We start from the raw sequence: 15,169 nt of genomic DNA on the forward strand, positions 1-15,169 counted from the left end.
CCAGGCAGTGGTGATACACGCCTTTATCCATCTCCATTTGGGAGACAGAGGCAAGAGAATTTCTGTGAGTTGAGGCCAGCCTGGTCTACAGAGTAAAGGAGTAACAGGACAGCCAGGGAGCCAGGAGTACACAGATAAACCCTGTGGAGGGGGGGGGAGCAGCTTCTGGGGCTCGTCACTCCACTATATTCACCCACACTCGGTCCTTCAGGTATCCCCAGCAGCCAGACAAGGACAAGTTTTGAGCTCCCATTTCTCAGCTCTTGCTCAAAATCCTGCTTCCAAGCTTTGTTAAGCAGCCCAAGGTATTCCATCTTTAACCCCAACCCTCTTGAAAACTGGGTTCTGCCTCAACTTTCATTGGTTATTTTACAGCTGTCTCTAGAGCCAACCAAAGACAAAAATAGCCCAATTGAAGATTACACATGTGCTAGACATTTGAATCTTGTCTGTTCTCCCTAACAATACAACATACCTTGAAAAAGCCTCCAAGAATATATGCACAGACTCTAAGCAAACACTATGCCATTTTACATGAGATTTGGGCATCCTCAGATTTTAGTTCTGCAACTAGCATCACCCAAGGATACCAAGGATTGACTGCTAACAAATAAGGAAGCACCCTCCTTGTCTTTGTTCCCTGTCAATGTAACACGACAGAGAAACTAGAAACACACAGGGGTTCAAAGCCGAAACCAGATTTCTCTGACACATCATTAAGTCAAAGGAACAGCCCAAGAATTTATGGGTCACATCTCTAGACACCATACAGCACATACAGCAGACTCCTCACACCCCCTTATCACCTCATGGTGCAGGCAAATGGACAGGCAGCTCCGGGCAGAAAGGCCACTACTGCTCTGAATTTCCCTCCTATCAGGCTAGAGTGAGGCATTAGAATAGCAGGAAGGAGACAGAAGGCCTCAGCTCTGGACCCCCAGACATCTCACAATTCTAACCTCACATCAGGAACAGCGACAGCCACAGACAGCCAGCTGTGACAGAGGATCTTAACAGCAGGATGGACCAGACAGCTCCAGTTCTACACACAATTCTATTTTATTATGGCAAAGGTGAAAATGTCACCTTCTCCACAACAGCAACCAGTAAAATTTATCCCAAAAATAACTCGGTACAAAACAGGTTTGTTTCAGAATTTAAAAAAAAAAAAAGGAAAGAAAAAAAAAAAAAAAAGCCTTTACATGAGTTTTTAGATCCTATTTTAAAACAGGAGGAAAAAAAAAAAAAAGAAACAAAAAACAAATCCACCATTGTCTGCACAGTCCAGTTGCCAACCCTCCCTCTAGGGATCATGACGAGGCTTCTGAGTCCTGTTACTTGTGTGGATTTGCTCGGCTGTTTAACTGGTGTCCATCTGAAAGAGAGGGAGAAGGTTTGTTAAGGAAGCCCTTGTTCCTACTGGCTTCAAGAGGTCACCACAGGCGTCACTCAGTCCCACCCAGTCTTTTCTGAGCCCCAGGACTCACCCTTGCATTATAAGCATCCAGTTGTGCATCCAGCTCCTCCGCAGAAAGTTGCTGCTTTGAGTTCCTGCCGGTACCTCTACCTCTTCCCCGGCTGCCTCCGCGGGTTCCTCTCCGGGTCCCACCACCACCGAAACTCCCAGAGCCACGGTTTCTTGTCATGCCACCTCTGTTTATGCTAACAAAGGAAAACAGAACTCTGAGATCTGGAAAGGCTTTGTGGGTGGCATTATCACAAACCACAGGCCTTTTCCCATCCTCAAGGGCCCCAGAACCTACCTCTGTGGAGGTCTTCTTTGCGTATCAATTTGTGATGTGACGAGCTGGATGTTCATGGGACGGCCTATGGTAAAGAATACAAGAAGTCTCATTCCAGAGGCTCTGAAGTTGACCCAGAGGGCACCACACCCTGGTCTCCATGCAAGCTCTGGAAAGGGCCTGTGTGTGTCTCCAATGCCCCCAAGGTATATGGCCTGGAGAGCCTGGTGGGAAAATAAATTGGAATAATAAACCCCACCAACACCTCCTCACTCCTTCTCAGTTCAGGCTAAGAGGGCTGTTTGATCAGGTGTCCAGGGTGCTCATGGGTGGACAGGTGTGGGTGACCTGACGGAAGAAGAACAGGTACCTTTGTCTTTACGACTACAGCCCCGCACTCAGGTTGTACTATGGCGGTTCTGAGAAGGCTTCACAGAAGTGAATCTTCCGGAAGGAGCTGAAGGAGGGGAGGGATGTAGCTTGCTGGATGGGGGTTCACAAGAGGTTGGTCCAGATGTGTGGGGCAGCATGAGAGGTGGCAGAATGGAAGAGAGAGACAAAGGGGCAAATGCAAAGTGTCCTCAGCCACAGGGGCAGCCCATATTCCTACAGGGAGAGGTGCCAGCCCCAAACTCCATAAGCCCCACAGCATCCTGGGCCCAGTCCCATACTCACCATCCAAAGGGACACCATTGTACTGTTTCATAGCCTTCAGGGCATCTGCCTTCCGTTCAAAGTGCACATCTGCTGTCCCTAAACTTCGTCCAGAGCGATCGTAGTGCACAGCTGCTTTCTTTAACGTTCCAAATTCCGCAAAGAGTTCCTGGGAAGTGGAAAAGGCGACAATTAGCAAAGTAGTCAAGGTTTTTTTTTTTCCTTCTAGTGGCTCAGTAAGTAAGTTGCTGTGAGTATGCGTGCTTTGGAGGTACTTTACTGACAGCCACCCAGGAGGGGGCAGAGGTGAGGAACAGGGCTGCTGCAGAAAGGACAACTGTCACCAGCACCTGGGTTCCTGTCCACTTGGGGACTGTGTAACTGCACCACGATGCCAGTGAAGGAAGCACAAGCCCCGACACAGAAAAAGGTTAAGAACTATCAATCTTTATCTCTTAGCAAGTATACTCACAACGTGATCAACAGCTGTTTCACCTACAGCAGAAGCCAAGAGTAAAATCAAGGGCAGTTGTTCATAGAGCAGACAGCTCAAAGGGCCCACTGTTTTGGGGAGCTGTGACCCCAGCCCCTCCCCCAAAGGCAGATTCTGGCTCACCTTTCCCTCTCCTCCTACTCAAGCCTGCTGCAAAGTCTGAAGTCAAACACGCCATGGAAACTGCCCTGACCTCAGGCAGGCTGGGAGTTGGAGAGGGAACCCAGAGTGTGGGGCTACTTCGGCTGCAGGCACACAGCGGGAAGTGGAGTTCACCAAAAGCGGTTTCCAGTGGATGCCAGAAACCACCTTTAAAAAAGTGTTGAGACACTGTGAGTGCTCACTGGCCTTGTTCTATCCTCCCATGGCAAGGCCAAATGGCTGGGCCCTGAGAAATGGAACCCAGAAAGGCCCAGCACCACCGACCAAGCCATCTCCAAAACTAATTCCCAAAAAAGTTGCTTCATAGTTCTAAATGCCCTGAAGGCCCAGTCAAAAAAAAGAAAAAAAAAAAAAAAAGGAAAATGGAGAAAGACTTCAATCAAAGGAATGAGGACCATGCCCCTGACAAGACCCAGGAAAGGTCACTAGTTAAGATCCCAGGCTTCAGGCTGTAGAGCACACAGCCCTCATTCACCCCTGTGCTGTCAGACATCTGGGGCAGACCTTCCTTCTCCAATCAGCTCATCACAGAGGCACAAGATCTGAGAAGCAAGCCCCCCGGCCACACAGGGGCCGTGCTTGCGACCAGTCCGTGCCCGTTAGGATCTGCTTCTCGTTCTGAGGTCACCCTTCGGTGGCACTGGCTGGCCCGTGGGCAGCGCGGGGAGCACGGGTTCCAATCAGACGGGACTCTGGACGGCACCTCGCGTCTCCTACCTGAATATCGGCGTCTGACACTCCGAAGTCGAGGTTTGACACCAGCAGCTTGCCCCCCGTCTCCACGCCGGCTCCACCCCCGAAGCCGCTGTCGAAGAGGTCGTGCTGCCATTTGTCTGGAAGTTGTTTCGGCTGGAGGAGGGCGGTAAGGACGGAGGGATCGGTGAGCCCAGCCCCGGGCGCCCGCAATACCGCGCCGACACTCTCTCCCGACGGCCCGCCGCGCCGCCACGAGGCGGGACCACGACCGGACAAAGCGCCCCGGAAGACCCCGGCCTCCGGCCCGGCCTCGCCGCGCGGGCGGCCTCGCCCCCGCCCACCCTCCGCCCCGGAGCCCGCGGGCCCGGCGGGGCGCTCTCCCCGCTCCCTGCAGCCGGGACCCGCCCCCGGCAGCGTCGCCCGCGCGTCCCGGTACTCACCCTGCTGTAGGGTGCCGGCCGGTTCCTGCCGCCGCCGCCCGCGGCGCCGCGAGAGATGGCGGGCCGGTTCCTCATAGGCCCGCCGCCTCGATTCACCCGCGCGGCGGCCTGCACTGCACCGCCGCGGCCGCCCTGGGAGCCGGCCCTGCCGCGACCCCGGCCTCCGCCGCGACCGCCTCGCTGGCTCCGGTTCAGCTTAATGATGTCGTCCAAAGACATATCCATTTTGTCGGCCATGGCGGGCGCGGAGTCGGGCCTCGGATCGAGCCCGCGCGTCAGCACGCTGCGGCGTCACTTCCTGCGCCTCCCCCGGCGTTCCGGCGACGCTGCCCCGAAGCCGCCACTGATTGGCCTCGCTGCGCGCGGAGCTGGCAGGCGGGCGCGTGCGCACTGCTCCCGGACGCGGCGGGCACGGCTTCTGAGGAGCCGGACGCGGCACGGTCGTTTTTATACCTTCCCGCGCGGAAGCAACGGAAGGGCGGGGCGCCTCGTGATTAGGTGGAGAAGGTGCGAGGGCGAGGGTGGGCGGGGCCGGGAGTCCCCGCCCCCGGAGGCCGGAAGACGCGGGGCTGGCCGCGGCGGTGCGTTCTGTCGGCGGATTGTGCGGCTTAGGTGCGACCCCGGCGGCGGGGGCCGGGCTGTGGGTCTGCCTTTGGTTCCGTTTGCTCGAAGGCGTAGTTTCTTTTTAACGAGCTGTAATTCAGCGAGTTAGTGACCGTCGCTCTTGCCTTCTCTTGTTTAAAAGCAAAGCACTGATGATACGTTTGCCATGGGTGCAGAGGTTTTTGTTGTTGTTGTTGTTGGGGGTGGGAGGGGAAGGCTGACGACGGGATTAAAGGCGGGTGTCACCTCGCCCCACTGCGCGTGTTCGGATCTCTAAAGAAATCCTTACACATGGCGAAACATAACTTGGAAGCGCCTAGCACTTGTCGCAGCTCCGCGACTGAAACGCGCCAGTGCTGTGGTACTCCGGACTAATTTAGCCAGGTCCCTCTTCCCTCAGGTCACCGTCTCCACTGCCATGAAGGTGAAAATTAAGTGCTGGAATGGTGTAGCCACTTGGCTCTGGGTAGCCAATGATGAGAACTGTGGCATCTGCAGGATGGCGTTCAATGGCTGTTGTCCAGACTGTAAGTCTCCCTCTGTGCTCTCAACTTGGGCATGCTCCACCAGCCTTAAAAACCCTGGGTTTCCGGGCACTAGGGAGGCAGAGGCAGGAGGATCTCTGGAAGTACTAGGGCAGCCAGGGTTACACAGAGAAATCTTGTATGGAAAAACTTAAAACAAAACAAAACAAAAACAACCATGGGTTTTAGTTTCCATTTCCTGAAGGAAAGTTGAAAAAAAAATACTTAAATACACTTTATTTTGTTTTATTTTATTTTATTTTATTTTTGAGCTGAGGATCGAACCCAGGGCCTTGGGCTTGCTAGGCGAGTGCTCTACCACTGAACTAAATCCCCAACGACTGAACTAAATCCTCAACGACAGAGTTTCTCTTGTAGTTTTTGGACCCTGTCCGGGAAATCACTTTGTAGACAAAACTGGCCTCGAACTCACAGAGATCCACCTGGCTCTGCCTCTCCAGTGCTGGGATTAAAGGCGTGCCCACCACCGCCCGGCTTCAATGCACTTTTCTATAAAGACCTTATCCAGCATGGTGGCAAATACCTGTAATATCAGCATTTGGAAGTAGAAACAGGTGGATCTCTTGAGTTGGAGGCTACATAGGGAGACTCTGTTGCAAAAACAGAGAGGAAAAACAACAAAAACACTTGTTTTTGCCAGGGCATGGTGGCACAGAACTCAGACCCATAACAACAGCACTTGGAGACTGAGGCAAAGGGATCTTGAGTTTGAAGAGCCAGCCTGAGCTACAAAATGATAATCTGTCATTCTATTAACTACTTAAGATAGTACTTTCAGTTTGGAATTTCTCCAAATAAAGCAGAACAAATTGGGATACCCCTGCCCAGCACATTGAAGTTTAGACAATGGCTACCATGTTGTCATGTTTGCTGGGCTTTCGTGCTTAAGTATTATAAACATTAAATAGATGCTTATAAAGTATGAGCACACTTTAGCCATGTGTCTTATAAGCTGTTCTAGCATCCTTGTTGAAACATCTGTCCCCAAATGTCTTTTTTTTTTTTTTTTTTCTTTGAGACAGGGTTTCTCTGTGTAGCCTTGGACCCTGTCCTGGAACTCAGTAGACCAGGCTGGCCTTGAACTCACAGAGATCCGCCTGGCTCTGCCTCCCAAGTGCTGGGATTGAAAGTGTGTGCCACCACCACCCAGCTCCCACGTCTTAGTATTGGGGTTTGGGACATTCCCAACATCTCAGTATTCTTGGCCTTTCAGCTCTGTGATCTAAATAGCTTCTTTTTACTCTTTTTTTGTTTTCAAAGCATTTGAATTTTATGATCTTAATGTGTTTTGCAGAATGCAAAAGGTCTTACACTTTTTTTGAATTGTTCCTATGTCCCCAATATGTTACATGAAGTAGGAATGTTTGAAACATTGAAATGAAAGCAGATTCTATCTTATCTATTTATTTATTTGTTTTGAGACAGGATCTCATTATGTAACCCTGGCTAGCCTGAAACTCACTATGTAGACCAATCTGGTCTCAAGGTCAAAGAGATCTGCCTGCCTCTGCCTCCAGAGTGCTGAGATTAAATCATGTACCTCCAGGCTCACCCAGCATGAGTTAATCAGCCAAGAGTTAATCATCTTGATGTAATCAAAGAATTGTGTAGACCAGGCTGGCCTCAAACTCACCAAGATCCGCCTGCCACTGCCCCCCAAATGTTGGTATTAAAGTCGTGCACCACCACTGCCCTTCCAGTTGTGAGTTTCTTAGGAAGTAGTTGATTTTTCTAATTTAAGTTTTATCTATAGCATTTGTGATTAGTAACTAAGCACACAGTTCTAGCTTTTATTTTAAGCAGAACAAATGTAGATTATTTTTTATTTTTGGTTGTTTGAGACAGGGTTTCTCTGTAACTTTGAGCCTTTCCTGGAACTCACTTTGTAGACCAGGCTGGCCTCAAATTCACAGAGATCCACCTGCTTTTTGCTTCTGAGTGCTGGGATTAAAGGCGTGTGCCACCACAGCGTGTCACAAATGTAGATTTATTAAGGAAAGATGAAAAGGAACTCCCAAGAGTGTGAAGGGTTACAGGGGAGGAATACTCTTTTAATCAATCAATTTCTTATTTAATGGTACTGGGGATTGAACACAGGGCCTTTCATGTGCTATTCAAGCTCTCCACTCCTGAGCTGTATTCACAGCCCATGCTTTGCTTTGAGACAGGTTTTACTAAATTGACCAGGATTGTCTCAAACTTGCTCTGTCTTGAACTTGCAGTTCTCCTTCCTTGTCTTCCAGAAGAGTTAAAGGCTCGCTCGCCAACTGTTCATTTCTTTAAAATCACTGCTTAAGGCACCCTCAAGAATGCTACTGTTGTGTCATAGAAGCTGCTCTTATAGGGATCAGACATAGTGCCTTCACTAATCTGCTGGGCTCAGAGACTCCTCACCTAGGCTTAGAAACTTCTCCCCGCTAAAGTCTATAAATGTGAGAAATGTTTCCTTTGTTTTGCAGATCGCTGTTAGGTCTTCTGTCCCAGCCTTCTGTGCTACAAGTGGCTATTGTTATTCAATGACCCAGATTACCTGAAGTGTGGTATCTCTAACCAATTGGGAGGATCTTTATTTCGCAGAGCTATAAAGAGGAGAGGACTTCATAACATTAGACTGTTAACTTTGTAAAAACTTTGAGGAAGTCTTATAGCAATCCCCACCTTCAGGCAAAGGGTGGACATGGAATCTGTAAATTGAAGGTGGTTCCACTGGCCCCAGAGCTGCCCATTCTCACCTGAACATAAGTGACCCACACAGGGAACACAGCTTGGATTACCCAGCTAGATCTATGACAAAGGGATGACCAGAAAGTGTCTTAGATGGCTAGGCACTTATTGTCCATACGTGTGAAGTAGACTCAGGCTTTCTTAATACAGGACCTGTTAGCTGTGCAGAGTGGGAGACACTCCAACTTGTGGGCCATTTAAATGAGAGGGGTTGACTTTAATGTGCCGAGTGTTTGACAGGCCCACTGTGCTTTCTGGATAGATTCTATAAAGCACCAGGTTTTCTCATGGATTAAACTCCTGTGGAAATTAAGTTACCAAGGCCTGTAATAAATCTGTTCCAGGTCCCAGGGGGCTTTGAGGTAAAGCAGTCTTATCATGAGGTGTTTTAATTAAAAAATAATTTCCTCAAGGCACTAACAAATCCTTGAGTGAATCATCCTCAGTGCACTAGCATGCTCATCAAGTACTCTGGCCTGCTGCCTGTAGGGACATCTTGAGAACAAGCAAGGCAGCACCTTCCTCCGAATGACTACCCCACAAATGAGCCAGCTCAGTGATCCTTGTTGGTGATCTAGTTGGGTCCAAGTCTAATTGGAAAAGAGTGATTTCAAGCAGAGTTCTGCTAAGTTAGGAGCCAGCAGTGGTGCACATACCTTTAATCCCAGCACTCTGGAGGCAGAAGCAGGCAGGTCAGAGTGAGTTCCAGGACAGCCAGGGGTACACAGAGAAACCCTGTCTTGAAAAACAAAACAAAGAAGAAAGAAAGGCTCAGTAGTGCTGACAGTGTGACAGACATAGGGCTGGTACCCCGGGATAGATTGGGTGCATTGAGGTTTAGCTCTTTGGACTTGGGCTGATACCCATGTGGGACAGGACCTAAAGGTGTCCCTGTGCTCTACGTTCTTCAGTAGGGTTTTCTTGTTTGTTTGTTGAACAGGGTCTCATGTTTCTTGTATCTTAGGTTGGCTTCAGAATCCTTATGTATCGAGTATGGCTTTGAATTCCTGAACCTCCTTCTTCCATCTCACAAGTGCTGGGATCATCCGGTTATACAAAGCTGGGGGTAGAATGCAGGGCTTTGTGCCTACCAGGCAACCATTCTACCAGTTGAGCTGCATCCCCAGTCTCCCTTTTTGTTTTAAATTCTTACTTAAAGCTGGGTGGTGGCGCACGCCTTTAATCCCAGCACTTGGGAGGCAGAGCCAGGTGGATCTCTGTGAGTTCAGGCCAGCCTGGGCTACCAAGTGAGTTCCAGGAGAGGCGCAAAGGTACACAGAGAAACCCTGTCTCGGAGGAAAAAAAAAAAAATCTTAAAAAAAGATTTATCTATTTGTATTGTATGTGTATGGGTGTCTGCCTGAATGGCCATCTGTACCTGTACTACATGCATGAGTGTCTGGAGACCAGAAGAGGGTGTTGACCTCCCTGGCACTAGGGTTACAGATTGCTGTGAGCTGCCATGTGGAAGCTGGGAACTGGATCTGGGGTCCTCGGCAAGATCAGCAAGTGCTCTAACTGCTGAGCCACCTCGATAGCCCTGATTAATTTGATCATGATGTGGGCTTTGTCCATCTTTAATTGGGCTTTCTCCATGGAAGAGGCATTTCCAGGCTTGCAGAGTGGGTGCTTGCAGCCTGTGCCCCTGGCTTTGAATGGAGGTGGGAGAGTTGAGGGTTCAGGTGAGAAAGAGAGGATAACACATGCTGGTATCAAGCCCCATCAGTAGCTATTCCGGGAACACCAGGTCCCTCAGGCCCTTGTAGTGCAGTAGATCTCTGGTGTCCCTGGAAAGAGCTTTCTAGGTTCCGAGAGGCTTTTACTGAAGACAGAGAGTTACCTACTCAGGTTGTGAATCTTTGGTACCTTGACCGTTTTAATGTTACCTTCTGGGTATGATGGGTCAGTTTTCCACAGAAGGGGCTAGGGAGGCACTGGAAACTAGTGGACCAGGCCAGACCTCCCTGCTCTGAGAACGCTTGCCTTGGAAATGAGGGAGTCTCTGTAGATCTTTTATGCAGTGGGCCATAGCTGGGGATGATTTGGGTCACACTCCTCCTTTTCGCCGCCTCTGCCTGTGGGCTGGAGCTGTTACTAGTGTCCTGGAGATGCCTGCTTTGCTTGTCACATGCTCTTATGTGTCTTGTCTGGTTCCTCTTCCTAACACATTCTCTCATGGCCCTCCTGCAGGTAAGGTGCCTGGTGATGACTGCCCCCTGGTGTGGGGGCAGTGCTCCCACTGCTTCCATATGCACTGCATCCTCAAATGGCTGAACGCCCAGCAAGTGCAGCAGCACTGCCCCATGTGTCGCCAAGAGTGGAAGTTCAAAGAGTGAGGACAGTGCTGTGCCCAGTCCCCTCTCCCAGCACTATGCCAGGCTCAGCCCCTTCCCTTCACCAGATATGGCATCCTGAGACCCCCTCCTCACAGTGGTACCCAGGGACCTTATTCTGTACTGGAGACAAGGATGTGTTCCTTTTGGCTGAAACAAGGTTCACTTGTTTTTTGTTTTTCCCATCACATCACTGACACTTTTATTCAATAAGTAAAACTCATTAAAGTTCTGAGCCTTGCTGGAGGCCTCTGTTGCCTGTTTTCTTGACATACTGATACAGCTTCAGCACGTTTTCGTATGAAAGCCCTTATGAATAAACATCTTGATGAAATAACTGCCAAGGCCTCCGTGATAACATGAGTCACAGCTCAGAAACAGGAAAAGCAGAAGAGACAAGGCAGCACCGAGCTGAGCAAAGACCTTAGCGTGTATCTGTGCAAAAAGGACTGGCAGGGGGACATAGCCCATGAGCTGCCCTAACCTGGTGGAAACCCCACGATCTCTCTTGATCCCCAGCCCTAGTGAGCAGAGCTGGCAACCACCCTTCAGTAGTCATTTTGGTTGGAGGAAGAGATAGCTAAGCAGGTGCTGGTCATGCCCAGCGATCTTCCGAGAATACTGCAGCAAGCCATTCAGAGTCTCTTGCCTTTTCCTCAGACTGAGGGCTAGATCTAGTGGGTCCTCTGGTGTCTTAGGGAAGGACAGCCCTTTGGACACGCCTTTATTCCCTACATCTGGGGATTATCAGCCATTAGGGGAACAATAGCCCAGCCTCAGGGTGCCTGGAAGCTTCTGAGTGGAAACCAATTTAGGGTGGCATCTGGGAATTCTGGTCAATTCATCACCTTGTCCTCACAGACTCAGTGGCCATTGCCAGTGTGAACACGTTTGCACACCACATGTGCCCTACACCCTGGAGAGTAGACCAGCAGGGCAGGGCTCAAGGCCATCTGTGTCATCTATGTGTGTCAGCTGAGACCTGCTGTCTACTCTGTATGGTGCCCTTGAGGTGCTCCTCCATGAGACAGATCTGTGCTTCTGAGTGACTAACTCCATAGAGATAGCACTCAGTTATCTATAGTATGCTTTCCTGGGACTGGCACCAGCTATCAGGAGTAGAGGTGGAGTGTAACTCGGCCTGCGGATACCCAGAGCTGAGAGGGAGCCAAGATTTGTGGATTTGGAGCTCCTTGGGTTGACAGGTCTGGTCCATCCTAGCTTGTTTTTTTCCATCCCCAGCCTGCTCACTCTCTTGGAGTGCCCTCTGTGCTTTTCCTAGGAACCTTCTGTGGGGCATTCATCATTTTGGTCATCCTCTCTGAAGCATCTTCCTGTTCATGAGGTTTTTATTTTCCCAGGCTCACCTCAGTCCCCTCCATAGCTACAAGGCTTCACTCTGGGTTTCTCAACACTTAGGTCTGTACTCTGTTATCTCAGGGTTAGTCCTGTCCTCAGCGTCCGCTCCACCCGTCTCACATCCCCATCTCTCTAGAGATTAGAAAACTATAAACCTTGGGCATGTACCTCCCTGCATCTGGGGTCCCTGACTCCTTCCTACCTTTTTTCTTCTCCATTGTTCTTCTACCTCCTTCCTCCAAAAAGGTTGAGACACCTGATAGAATCCAATTACTACAGCTTGTACTCCCAGGCAGGAACAGAAGGTCCTGTGGGAAGCTCATGCCATAGGCTTTCTCCATGTCCTTCTCTTCATTTTTTTTTTTTTGGTTTTTCAAGACAGGGTTTCTCTGTAGCTTTGGAGGCTGTCCTGGACTAGCTCTCTAGACCAGGCTGGCCTCAAACTCACAGAGATCCACCTGCTTCTGCCTCACGAGTGCTGAGATTACAGGCGTGCGCCACCACCGCCCGGCTATGCCCTCTTCTTTAATGCACCTCTGCCTGCCCTGCCTAGCCAGGGACTATGTCCTATTAATGTTCTGGCCCCTGCACACAACACAACACATGTCTCTTACACATTACCACCCTATGTCCAGTATTCGACACCACTGTTTTCTAAGTACAGGCAGAGAAGTCCTAGCCACAACCTCCTTGGGCAGAGTGGGCAGGGCAGGACCTGGGGTCTGGAGTTGTTTGCTCAGATTTTTCTGAAGGTTGGAACCTGAGTTTGATACTTTCCCTGCTCATAAAGGACAAGTCTGGTAGCAGAACCTTTCACCATGAGCACAAAACAAAGTATCCCAGCCTGGCACTTGTGAAGATGGCACAGGAGTAACTTTACCCAAGTTCAAGGCCAGTCTGTGTCACAGACTGAGACCCTATTGTTGAGACTGGCACACGACCTGTGCTGTGCTGGCTAATTTAATGTCAACTTGACACAAGCTAGAGTCATCCCAGAAGAGGAACCTCAATTGAGAAGACGTCTCCATAAGATCGGCTGTGGGCAGGCCTGCAGGGCATTTTCTTCCTTTTTAATTCTATACAATTTGTTTTATGTGTTTATATGTTTTGCCTGCAAGCATGTCTATGCATCACATGCATTTCTCCAATGCCTGCAGAGGCCAGAAGACATATGATACCCTGGAACTGGAATTACAGACAGTTGTGAGCTGCCATGTGGGTGCTGGGAATTGAACTCAAGTCCTCTGGAGGAGCAGCCAGTGCTTTTAACCATTGAGTCATCCTCCAGCCTGGAAATTTCCTTTTCTTTTCCTTTTTGTTTTTTGCCAGGGTTTCTCTGTATAATAGCCCTAGCTTCCTTGAACGTGCTTTGTAGACCAGGCTGGCCTTGAACTCACAGAGATCCACCTGCCTCTGCCTCCTGAGTGCTGGGATTGAAGGCATGGCCACCATACCCAGTGAAAATTTTCTGAGTTAATGATAGATCAGGAAGGGCCCAGCCCATCGTGGGTGGTCCTGGGTTCCAGGCTGAGGAAGCCATGAGGAGCAAGTCAGTAAGCGGCCTCTGCGTCAGCTCCTGTTCCCAGGTTCCCTGTTTGAGATCCTGCCTTGGCTTTTCACAGTAGACTGTGACTGGGCATATGTAAACCAAACGAAACCCTTTCCTCCTGAAGTTGCTTTTGATTATGATGTTTCATCACAGTGATAGTAATCCTCAGACAGTCCCGCATCCCACCCTTGAACGATGATACTTCTGGCCAATAGTAAGTCCTGGACCTGAGAGGGCAGGTCAACTTCAGGAAGGAGAGATTGGCCCTCTGCCCACCGTGACCTGAGTATTCCGGCCAGGCGAGGATCCTTCGTGGACCGCCTGTGCTCCACTGCCACTCTTCCCTGTGGCTCCTCCACCCCCCCCCCGCCTCTGTCCCCGCCCCCACTGCAACTATAAAACCCAGCCTGGTTCACAGACTTCAGCCACTTTCCCCCTGACCCTGCCACACAGCTCCATGGCCCAGTGTGGGGCGCTGGTGGCCGCAGCCCTGGCGCTGCTCTTGCTGTCCCTGCCGCCAGCCCTTGCATGGTACAAGCCTGCGGCGGGACCCCACCACTACTCGGTGGGCCGCGCCGCGGGGCTACTCTCCAGCTTCCACAGGTTCCCATCCGCAAGACGCTCTGAGTCCTCAGCACTCCCCGTTGGAACAGGACCCCTACGCTTGGAGATGCGCTCCAGCCTAAGGAGCCTTGTGAGTGCAAGCCGGTGGGTGGTGGGTGGTGGGAGCTGGTGGGGCAGGGGCGGGCCGGCCCTCAGCCTCCACCACCTACCCAGGCCCTGTGTGTCAAAGAGGTGACCCCGAACCTGCAGAGCTGCCAGCGGCAATTCAACAGCCCAGGGACTTTCCAGTGTAAGGCGGACGTCTTCTTGTCGCTGCAGGAGGCTGAATGCCAACGGCCTGCACCCTGAACCCCAACCCAAACCTCGCCTGGCTGTGGTGGGTGAGCCCCGTGCCCAGTCTTGCTTGATGCTTGAAGCAGTGCAGGCGCTGTCATGTGGGTTGGCACCTGTGGCCCTCTAACCCTATCACGCTCCATATCAAATGGCTAAATGAATAAAAAAGCAAAGCTGTCTCTGCTGAGCGTTGCTGGTGAAGGTAAGCACAGACACCGGGAAGTGCTCCTGTGAGTGGGTGATGGGCTGAGCAGGCCCCGGGGGGGGGGGGGGGGGGGGGGGTGGGCTCTGCTTGGTTTCTCGACAGCATGCCCTTCTCAGGCCAGGCTGGGTCTTTCCCTCTAAGCCAGAACAGGTATAGAGGCCCCACCACCACGACCCCACTCCACAGGTGACCCTCTACTTTAGCAGGCACTGAGCATAGAGTTCCTAGCCGCCCCAGAGGAAACAACTCCCAGAGGATCCTCAGGCCCTACCATACTGTCCCTCAAAGTCTTCCAGAGACACCCATAACAGTCCAAGTTCATAGGTTCTTTTAGGAAGCCCTGCTTTTTTTTTTTGCCTCACCTCGGGTGACTCTCCTGCTTCTGGGATTCCTATTGCCCCCAACCCTAACCTTGTCTGTCTCCACCCTTTAAAGTCCTCCAAAAGACCTTGAGGTACTAAGCACATAGCTACTGTGTGCTCAACAAATTAGAGGACAGGAAGCGAGGCATGCGGACCCAGAGCAAGGGTATAACTAACCGCACAGGAGCCCTTAGACCCACCCACAAAGAGGGGTACAAGCCTGGCCTGGCCCTCTTTCAGTCCTCACAGATCCAGGCCACCCTCCCCCAAACCCCCACCGTCCTGAGGGCCAGAGGGACTATAAGGCTCAGTGACCTGCCTGGCTAGCCCCTCGCGTATTCTGGGTCACAAAGCCATGTGGGCAGCTGACTTGAGTTCTGCCTCTAGCTGCTGCTTTTTTGCCCT

At 51.0% G+C, this 15,169-nt stretch overlaps 3 protein-coding genes across 4 annotated transcripts; 2 read left to right on the top strand and 1 right to left on the bottom strand.

Annotated features, from left to right (window-relative positions):
* Window positions 1-1,037: 1,037 nt before the first annotated feature.
* Alyref (Aly/REF export factor) lies at window positions 1,038-4,498 on the bottom strand. Its single transcript, XM_036197395.1, has 6 exons — window positions 4,188-4,498; window positions 3,769-3,900; window positions 2,418-2,565; window positions 1,764-1,827; window positions 1,488-1,662; window positions 1,038-1,375 (listed from the first exon to the last, which is right to left on the bottom strand). Exons 1-6 carry the CDS (start codon window positions 4,422-4,424, stop codon window positions 1,361-1,363), a joined length of 771 nt encoding a protein of 256 aa, XP_036053288.1. The 5' UTR covers window positions 4,425-4,498; the 3' UTR covers window positions 1,038-1,360.
* Window positions 4,499-4,530: 32 nt separating this feature from the next.
* Anapc11 (anaphase promoting complex subunit 11) lies at window positions 4,531-10,466 on the top strand. 2 transcript variants are annotated; one of them, XM_036197397.1, is made up of 3 exons: window positions 4,531-4,694; window positions 5,191-5,317; window positions 10,250-10,466. In XM_036197397.1, the coding sequence occupies exons 2-3, from the start codon at window positions 5,209-5,211 to the stop codon at window positions 10,393-10,395; spliced, it is 255 nt and encodes an 84-aa protein (XP_036053290.1). In that variant the 5' UTR covers window positions 4,531-4,694; window positions 5,191-5,208; the 3' UTR covers window positions 10,396-10,466. The 2 variants fall into 2 exon arrangements, with proteins under 2 accessions (XP_036053290.1, XP_036053289.1); XM_036197396.1 differs by lacking the exon at window positions 4,531-4,694 and adding an exon at window positions 4,704-4,799.
* Window positions 10,467-13,279: 2,813 nt separating this feature from the next.
* Npb (neuropeptide B) lies at window positions 13,280-14,360 on the top strand. Its single transcript, XM_036197994.1, has 2 exons — window positions 13,280-13,994; window positions 14,078-14,360. Exons 1-2 carry the CDS (start codon window positions 13,758-13,760, stop codon window positions 14,210-14,212), a joined length of 372 nt encoding a protein of 123 aa, XP_036053887.1. The 5' UTR covers window positions 13,280-13,757; the 3' UTR covers window positions 14,213-14,360.
* Window positions 14,361-15,169: the final 809 nt, after the last annotated feature.

Source organism: Onychomys torridus, chromosome 8 (assembly GCF_903995425.1).
Source record: "Onychomys torridus chromosome 8, mOncTor1.1, whole genome shotgun sequence".
Lineage (NCBI taxonomy): Eukaryota > Metazoa > Chordata > Mammalia > Rodentia > Cricetidae > Onychomys > Onychomys torridus.